The sequence below is a fragment of the Neltuma alba genome, unplaced genomic scaffold, assembly GCF_004799145.2.
Source record: "Neltuma alba isolate B1F8T4 unplaced genomic scaffold, ASM479914v2 tig00012714_pilon, whole genome shotgun sequence".
Taxonomy (NCBI): domain Eukaryota; kingdom Viridiplantae; phylum Streptophyta; class Magnoliopsida; order Fabales; family Fabaceae; genus Neltuma; species Neltuma alba.
In genome coordinates, this window is record NW_021637140.1 from 108,460 (window position 1) to 118,130 (window position 9,671).

Here is a 9,671-nt window from a genome sequence, read left to right on the forward strand (position 1 = left end):
ACGAGATAATATAAATATGTGAAAGTTTCTTAAAGCATGAAAATGATATTCTAAGGAGTTTCTTAGTTGACCGTGCCGTTAGACCTTAGTTTTGTTTCATTCATCAGTTCATGTAAGTGATTTAGGTTTATGGGAACTTATTTTCTATTTTTAAGAAAAGAAAATGTTTATAACATGACTGATGCAGAGGAAAGAAAATCAAAGCAGAAAATTAGTAAGTGAACTGTCAAATAGCGTTCTTGATCTTTATTTCAAAGGGATGAGGGAAGGAGATGAATATATACTAGTAGTATCAAATAAAAATATAACAACTAGGAGTATTACACAATAAATCTTTTTCCTTTCCTCCTCTTCGACTCTATGGAAAAACCCCGTAGGTACCTTAAAGTAATTAACAAAACCAAGTAATGTGTACAGTTACGGTTTTATCCTTCCATTCTGCTTACATATATATTACCTCCTGTACTTAGTATAAAAGCTAGATAAATAATTTAAAAATATTAAAAAAAAATTAGTTAAGTTAGCTACTAGTCACAAATGTATGTTGACTTTTTTAAACTATTTTCTTTAATAATGTTTATCAAATACTCTTTGGTGGGAATTTTTTACAATCAATAAGGATATTTTAAAAAAAAAAAAGTAGAAGACAAAGTGAATTAAAATCTTATATTTAAAACCAAGTCTAACTTCCTAATTATCTCTTAAATCAAGAGGTAGTATTATGAAGCAGTTTGGATTGATTCAATATTAGATTTCTCAAATTATTTGATGACCATAAAGTAATAATTCTCTCAAGTACGTCTCAACTAAATACCAGAGCTTATGGGGCCACGTCTCTCTCAGAGCTGGAAGGAGCATATATAGACAAAGAAATGTGTTATGCCTGTCTTCAACATGTGTTGCCTATTTAAATGGAAGTCATAAAATATATATAAATAAGGATATAGTTTCAATGGAATTATATTACTAATTACTTGCGTGATTGCTTTTGCGAAACATATTTGACGTGTTGGGCCTGCCCTAGTTTAGTATGTCGCCACATTTATCACGCTGTTCGCGTTACTGGTTTAAATTATGGGAGTAGCTGTGGTGGCCATTTAATTTATTTAATTATTAGGCCCTACCTAGCTGCTTAATTAATCCTAAGAGTTAGATGAAAAGAAGAAACTGGTAACTAATGAGTTTAACCAATGAGTTAAATATTTGCCATATATATATATATATATACTCCTCCGGTCCTTAATATATGACCTGATTATTGAGTTAATTTTAATCTTAAATATAAGATCTATTTCTCATATTTATCAATTTTTTTAAATTATCCTTATAGATACTCTCTCAACTATAATCAACTAGAAGAGAGGAGGGGATTTTAAGAAAGCTAATTATGGTGTTTTAAGAAAAAACATGTTATATTTCTTATAATTAACTAACTTACCTAATTTTCTTAATCTAATCAAATTAGTTAAATAGGTCTTATATTAAGGATCGGATAAGTATATATATATATATATATCTGATGTCACGGTCACTTTATATCTCTGCCTCTAAATATAATCTTGTAGCTGAATTAGTCCAAATAAACACGCACACAGTTTAATTGTGCAGCTAAGACGAGGGAGAAGCCAGCTGCGTTGCTGTTGACTCAAACCAAGTAAAAACAACATAAGAAGTTTCACATTACTTCACCTAATTAATTTAAATTTACAATATCAGTGTCTCTCTGATGCATCCCCCATTATTTTAAATATTTAATTCACATGCAGAAGCCAATTTCCATTCTGCCAAACTCTCTCCCCTCCATCACCTCCTGGATTCTTTTCTTTTCCTCTGCAATTTGAACTCATCAATCTCATTATATAAAATATAGTTTAACAATGACCAATTCGTGTCAAGGTCTTGTTTTAATTTCGTTACGTCTTCCCCAGGTTAATAATACAACAATTTCAGCGAAGTTGTGTTTGTTCATAAAAGATTGGAAGGAGTAATTAATTAATCGATCCACGATTGATTCAATGAGGACAAGTTAGGTAGAAATTTGCATTCATCTTCGTAGAAACTACAAATTGGAAGCTAAGCAATTTGACTTTTGACAAAGTCGTTTTATTTTTAATTTTTTGGCCAAAGAAAGAGAATAAGTCATTAAAACTGGTGACTTCTGACGAGGCCTACACAAATGAGAAATCTCAGGAAAGATTGTTATTTTACCAAATAATTATTTTATAACGGATTTGACCAATAATCTCTTTTAAGAGGAAGAAGAAGCCAATGATGATGTAAACGGATTCATTATTTTAATTTGTGTCTGCTGCACGCAAGGAGGGGGCCTCCCTCTAGTTTTATTTCTAATTAGTTACATACATAACTTTATAAGTGCAAATTATGAGCAAAACTGCAAAACCTCAGAGATCTATCACAGTCACTCCAAATTTTAAAACATGACTACCTAGGCCTTCTGCCATTAAACACAGGCCCAGATATATGGGCCCGAATCGGACATGCGCAGTCCATAACTAACTTGACAAAATGGGAAACAGAATAAAACAGGGGGGGAAATAACACTTTTGGGCCTCGTTGGGCTTACTTGTTATTAAAGGTATCTATGTTTTTAATAGTTTGAAGGTTGTAAATTGGGCAATCAATGTATTCTGAAAAGCTATGAGAAGTTGTTGGCAGGAAAATATAAAAAAAAAAAAGGTTATACGAAGTCAATTCATTTGGCTTGGCTTGGCAGGAAAATAAAAAGAATTTTATTCACTGGAGGATTGGACACAATGAAGATTTTTTTTTTAATATCTTTTAGTTTTCTTTCTTTATTTTTATTTTTTATGAAAATAATTATTCATTGGACACAAGAAAAAAATGTACATTGACAAAATCATCCCCACTTTGGACAATCTTCTAGTTTGACATGACTTGGGCCTTCTGCCATCGTGGGCCTCTGTATTGCTAAGACCATCGGCCTACAAAGCAAACAAAAAATTCAGATAAGGTTAAAGGATAAGAGAATCTGAGGACAAACGGAAGAGAAGACGAAAACGTAATAATAATATAATAACGGTAACAGCGAGGACCAGCTTAACAGTTACGACGTTGGAGGCATCGGAAGTATTCGGAGCAGGCTCTCCTTCGCTCTCAGAGTCGCACAGAGTGGGGGTGCCGCGTGCGAGTCACCGGATTCTACTCTCACCGATGGCATTATGCGCCTGAGCGAACTACCGTAATGGGGATGTGTACACGTGTCCCTTTTGTCTCCACTGCCACGCCTCGTCCAGGTCATTGTCATAAATACGGTTCGATGTCACAGTCTCTCCAACACCTACCTATTTCTTCCTCCTCATTAAGGAGCCTTCCAAAGACCCCTTTTTGTGTTACTTTTATCACTCGCCCATCATCTTCGTCGCTGTCATTGTCGAGAAAGCGGGTTGGAATCGGTGCGGTTGTTGCAGCCATGGCGGATTCGTCTCGGAGCACTGTCCTCGTCACTGGAGCTGGTGGAAGAACAGGTACCCTCCCTCCATTCCTTTTGATGGGTCTCTTCTAATTGAGCCTTTTGACTGGTTTAAGTTTTGGAAATGGACCAGAAAATAACGCTTTAGTAGGATGTACGGTTCGATGGTGGGTACGGGTTAAAACTCATGCGCTGTGGCTGTGTGAGGTTTTGCGAAACATGAGGATCGGGCTAGGGGAAAGTTGATGCCTTTTAATCGGGATTTAGTAGTTGCCGGGTTGTTCAGCTTGTGAACTTGGGATTTATTGCATAGAATTCTATAGTTTGTTTCTTCTAACTTTTAGACGCACTTTTATATTCGCGCCTTAATAATTAAAAAAAAAAATGGTGTTACTAAAGAAGCATAAAGCTCAACGTTCTGATATGTATACTGAATGAAGTAGGTACACTTCAAAACGGATTGAAGTGGATTAGAATTGGATGACTTTAAGTTCGGTAATTCCTTAGAAAACTCTACTTTAATTCAGGGAGTGAATCTTTTTCATATTAGATATGCTTTCTGAGCCTCACATACGAATTGAAAAATCAAATGCCTTTGTACCGGTTCTTGGGTGGCTATAGTCCATATTCACTTTAGTGCCATTGTCCAGATAGACCACTGCCCCTGATCAAGCGGAGTAAGCCATAAGGATAAATGGTCATTTGGTTTTTCAGATTTCATATGCATTGGCCTTGGTCATCAACTGATAATTCTTTCTGTTCTTTCGTTGGTTACTTTTCAGGTCAAATAGTCCATAGGAAATTAAAGGAGAGGTCAGACCAACATGTTGCCAGAGGTCTAGTTAGAACAGAAGAAAGTAAACAGAAAATTGGTGGTGCAGATGATGTTTTTATCGGAGATATAAGAGATGTTGGAAGTATTGTTCCTGCAATCGAAGGTATAGATGCTCTCATAATTCTCACAAGTGCTGTTCCCCTAATGAAGCCAGGCTTTGATCCAACCAAAGGTGGAAGGCCTGAGTTTTATTTTGATGATGGGGCGTACCCTGAACAGGTACTGTTACATAGTTCCTATGTTGCATTGTAGTTAATGATGTTTATCTGGCTCAGCTGATGTTATACCGAAATTTTTGCATAGTAGGTTGACTGGATTGGGCAGAAAAATCAAATAGATGCTGGTATGAAAATCTTCTTCCTTTACTTGAATTCTAGTACAAAGTTACAAACTCATTGATGCTTGTGATGTTGAAATTATATTTTCTATTTGAGCAGCTAAGGCTGCCGGAGTGAAGCAGATTGTGTTGGTTGGGTCTATGGGTGGCACGAATCCAGATCATCCTTTGAACAAATTGGGTAATGGAAATATACTGGTGCGTACCAACTTCTCTCTAACTCAATAAATTACCTCCTTTTGTTGCATTCATCTCTTGCTTTTGTATGAATAAGCGTGCTCCTCATTTTAGAAAACCAAGTTTATTGAGATATTGCATTTCTTTTCTTCCATGTATTAATATATTTGTTTCCCTTGTGTTAAAAAATAGTTCGTTTGTTTATATTTGATGCAGGTTTGGAAGAGAAAGGCGGAGCAGTATCTGGCTGATTCCGGTATTCCATACACAATTATAAGGTGCATAATTTTCTGTTGATGCAGAAACAAACAGTTCTTCTAGGTTCTGTCGTTTTTAATGGAAGTGTCATTTTGTATTGGAAAGTTGATCTCTTTGGCATGTGTTAGCTAAAAGAAACAAGTTATAAGATCAGGATACGAATTGTGAATCGAAAAGCCTATTTTCCTGATTTTGAATCGATCATGAATCATAAGAAATTAGGGTTTGTAGATACACTTCCCAAAAAATCAAAAGAGCCCATACATATCAAATTTCAATGGCAAATAGTCTCCAAAATCAATTAGGGAATAAAAAATTTGGGTTTTGATTAATATTTGATTAGCTGAAAGTGATAAATGCATTACGGAGTATTTATATGGCAGATTACCTTCTAAAAATAACCAAAATAAAATCAGAAAAAATGAAAAAAGTTTTTGTGTGTCAGGTTGTGGCATGACTCGACATTTCCTGGATCATATGATTCCAGTGTGAATTGCATGATTTAGGCCACAAAAAGATATAATGAGAGATTTGAATCTCTCGTTGGCTACTTTGTCTCGAATTGCACGATTCGAAGTGAGATTCTAACTACACTGAAAAGAAATTGTGTATGTATTTCACTTTACTGTCCTTTTAGGTCGAAGGTTGGTTGAATTCTAGCTTAAAAATGCGAGGGTTATTTGCACAAATGAAAATAAGAAGTATGACTAAAGTTGTTGCTTAATGTGCTGCTACTATCTGAAAAGACTGAACAATTTAGGGATAAGGCTTTTGCAATTGGTGGGAATATATTTCTAGGTGTGTATTTAACTTTATATGATGTTTGGCAACATCATTCAACCTCTCATTTGGTTTTATACGTGCCACATTCATGCCTCATCTTCTGGTTGCCAAGTCTTGTTTTTGTTTTAGTCAGGTTGTTTCTGCTTTCATACTTATCTATTCTCACATTCTATTTGCAATCAGAGCTGGTGGCTTGCAAGATAATAGTCAGATTGTTTCTGCTTTCATACTTATCTATTCTCACATTCTATTTGCAATCAGAGCTGGTGGCTTGCAAGATAAGGAAGGTGGTCTTCGAGAACTAATCACAGGGAAGGATGATGAGCTTCTTCAGACAGATACCAGAGCCATACCTAGAGCTGATGTTGCAGAAGTCTGCATTCAGGTATATTTTATTTGGAAACCAGTGAGATAATGAGATACATACTCCTCTACTCCCCTAAGAAAGAAAAGTTGTGAGCATCTGGTTCTTGATTCTGAACACAGTTCTTTGGTGATGTTTTTCAAAATCTATTTCTACTTTCAGCAACTGAAAATACTAGAAACAAAAGGCACACGGAGTTTTTCTTTCTTCTTATTTTCTGTTTTCTCACGCAAAAGCATGAACAAGGTACCTTCTTTATATGATGGGGCAGGGGCTTGAACTTAAATTGTCTTGCTTTAAGACGTCTTTGGACAATTGTGTTTACCTACTTTTTTCACAAACAAAAACAAAATGAAACAGGCGTCACCTTTTCTTTTCAGTTTTCTTTCTGATTTGTGTATATTGTTCAATAAATCGAATCTATTGAAGGGGGGAAAAAATCTGTCATGGCTGCGTCAGATATTGATTTGTTGTCTCATTTGGTTGAACAGGCACTGAAGTTTGAGGAGGCTAAATTCAAGGCATTTGACTTGGCATCAAAACCAGAGGGAACAGGTGCACCCACAAAGGACTTCAAGGCTTTGTTTTCTCAGATCACCACTCGCTTTTGATTTTCAAGTTCATCTGCCATGTCCTCAATCTATATCATCCTATTCTCAAAGTTCCTTTGTGATGGATTCTGTTGTCACTAGAACTACCTCAAGCAAGATATGTTTGCTTCATCATTCGCGCGCTGCTAAAAGATTGTTTTAACCTTAACAAAATGATTTGGTTTGTACGCTCTCAAGTTTTGATTTTTCTTCTTGGGACATGATTTTTTTCCTCTATGAACGAAAGGAACAAAGATGCACTGATGCTTGAATCATATTATATACGTCGACTATATTATCTATTTTGCATAGAATTTGAGAGACAACGCTTATTATTTATTTGGGCTAATATAATTTTTGTTTTATGAATGGTTGTTTTGAACCCATAATTTTAGTCCTTAAAATCTAGTTTGTTTTATATTACTAGTCCTTGAAGGTACAACTGTATTAAAATTTGCTAAAGTGTTATCAGTGATATTAAAAGTGGTAATATAAACTCATCAGGTGATGTCTAACTGGATTTTGTGTGACTAATATAGTGAATAACAGAATACAATGAACATTTTTAGAAACGAATAGGGAGGAAGAAAAAAATGGGGGGCTCAATAGCTTTGTTTTGAGGATATCTTCTTTTTTCATCATCTATTATTCACATAAGATCTAACTAAGTATCTTCTGAGAAGTCTACGTCATTACTTTAATATTATTTATGATATTTTAATAGATTTGAACATCATTACACCGGTTAACATTTTAAGACGGATTAAATTCTAAAGATAAAAACTACAAGTTTAAAATTTTATGGACTAAAATCAAAATGGAATCAAATTTTAAAGACAAAAAATTATATTAACCCGTATTACAATTATGAATAGTATGGTCTGTTACGAATTTTATTTTTATTAATTGATATGGATGATTGGGAGTGCTTCATTAGTTCAAAGGGCCAATAATTGAAAATAGTGAAATGACGGACAAATATAAGAGCCGGAAAGATTGGCATGTTTCTAGAAGTTTAGGGAATCCATAGTCAATAATTGCCCACTAATCATAGTGCTTGATTTTTAAGCAAGAACACTCATCAACGTGTTATGGAAATGTAGGATGGATTACTGATTAATCAATTAATTCAAACTTTGCATCATAAACTTTTAATTACTTGTGATACTTAATCATGAACTCAATTCAACACTTTGTTAGCATTTGTCACAAAACTCATGTATTTTTCCCTTCGTACGCAGTTTTGCGCCAACCTATTCCTTGAACAGTATCCCTTTTATCCATACATCCCTCCTTTTAACAAGAAATGATTAAATTAGATAATTTTTATTGGTAGAATTATAAACCTAGCCAATCGAAGTAAAATGTGACAAAATGTTTTTTTTTATAATATATATCTGTATTACCTAGTAAAATAGAAATGACTGGGGAATTATTACCCACAAATATGGTTACAAAAATATGTAGTGAGCCACTTTTGGCCATAGTTGCTTAAGGTACAACTTGAGCAAATCAAATGTTTAAACTCCTCTAATGTGAAAAATAAAAATGGAAATAAAATTGTAGAGAATAATTAAATCTAGCTAAACCAAAATTAAATTAAAATTAGCGCACTTTTTGTTTTTTTTTTAAAATAAAATATATAATATCATTAAAATTCAAGAAATTTTATATAATTAACAAAAATAAGTTTCCGTAATTTACATGGGCCAAATTCAAATTCATGGTTTCATAGCCAAAATTACAATTACAAGTTCGAAGAAAAGAGCAATGGCCATAGTTTCTTGTAACCTTTGATTATAAATAATTTCTTAATCGTAACTTATAGAACATGAGGTAAATATATGAAAAGAGTTTTATCTCGGTTAATATAAAACGTGCTTATAAATATTTTTAAATGCTATCCCAAATAGACCTGATATCATTTTGCGAAATTTATTTTTAAACGACTCATTTTAATAGAAGATGGAAATATAAAATATTAAAATGCAATCACATTCTTTTGATTATTTTGGGGGACAACTAATCACATTCCATACAAGAGGACCACCACCATGAACGTCACAGGTTACTTACTTGATAATAATAAAAGCATCCCGAATGCTTTAGTCATTTTGATTTAGATTTCTTGAGGTCGCCATAATCTCTTCTTGTCTTCTGTTCTATCATTCTATGCTGTGCCTTTTGGTCAAGGGGCTGAGATACTTCTTTTTATTTTAATACTTTTCAATCTTATCCACTGCATCACAGCTAACTGCTAATTTGTTTTCGATGATTTCATTGGAAAATAATAGAACAAAAAAAAAAAAGATGATTTGATTGACATTTTTTTAATATAGTAAGTAAGTTGAAACGATAACAAGATAGCCCTTTTCATCAGTCCTGGTTATAAGCTAAACTCGTTTGAAAAAAAAAAAAAAGAATTCTAGACCTATAAAAATAGAGCGCGATGTCAACCTCAATCTGTGAGGAAAGAATACTGAGAGAAAAAATTATTAAATTAATAATTTTTTTTATTATATTTGAAAGTTTCAATCATAGTATTCTCTTCTTATTTTTCTCCAGTTTTTTTCCCTCCAACCAAACCAAGCATAATAAATACTCTTCTTGGCCTTAATATAGGGCCTAATTAGAGTTAATGTTAATCTTATATATAAGACATAATTCGTATATTTATCAATTTATTTTTTAAATTAACTTTATTATTGATATTTTCTCAATAATAATCAATTAAGAGAATTAAAAAAAGAATTAAAAAAGATGTTTATGATGTTTTACAAATTAACTAAATTAAGTAACATCTCCAATCTACTCAAATTAGTCAATTAGGTCTTATATTAAAGATATTATATTATTTTTTTGGTACAAAGGCAACC

The 9,671-nt window shown here is 33.3% G+C and overlaps 1 protein-coding gene across 1 annotated transcript; it reads left to right on the top strand.

Annotated features, from left to right (window-relative positions):
* Positions 1–3,084: 3,084 nt before the first annotated feature.
* On the top strand, positions 3,085–7,132 carry LOC114730189 (uncharacterized protein At5g02240). Its single transcript, XM_028917223.1, has 7 exons — positions 3,085–3,506; positions 4,234–4,505; positions 4,593–4,629; positions 4,724–4,821; positions 5,017–5,078; positions 6,103–6,226; positions 6,697–7,132. The coding sequence occupies exons 1-7, from the start codon at positions 3,224–3,226 to the stop codon at positions 6,814–6,816; spliced, it is 996 nt and encodes a 331-aa protein (XP_028773056.1). The 5' UTR covers positions 3,085–3,223; the 3' UTR covers positions 6,817–7,132.
* The last annotated feature ends 2,539 nt before the right edge of the window (positions 7,133–9,671 follow it).

What these genes read in the sequence shown, in the direction of transcription:
- LOC114730189 (XM_028917223.1), top strand. Translation starts at nt 3,224, where the DNA reads ATGGGGATGTGTACACGTGTCCCTTTTGTCTCCACTGCCACGCCTCGT. An exon ending in TGGAGCTGGTGGAAGAACAG is followed by an intron (nt 3,507 to 4,233) that starts GTACCCTCCCTC and finishes GTTACTTTTCAG; the next exon opens with GTCAAATAGTCCATAGGAAA. An exon ending in ATTCCATACACAATTATAAG is followed by an intron (nt 5,079 to 6,102) that starts GTGCATAATTTT and finishes ATTTGCAATCAG; the next exon opens with AGCTGGTGGCTTGCAAGATA.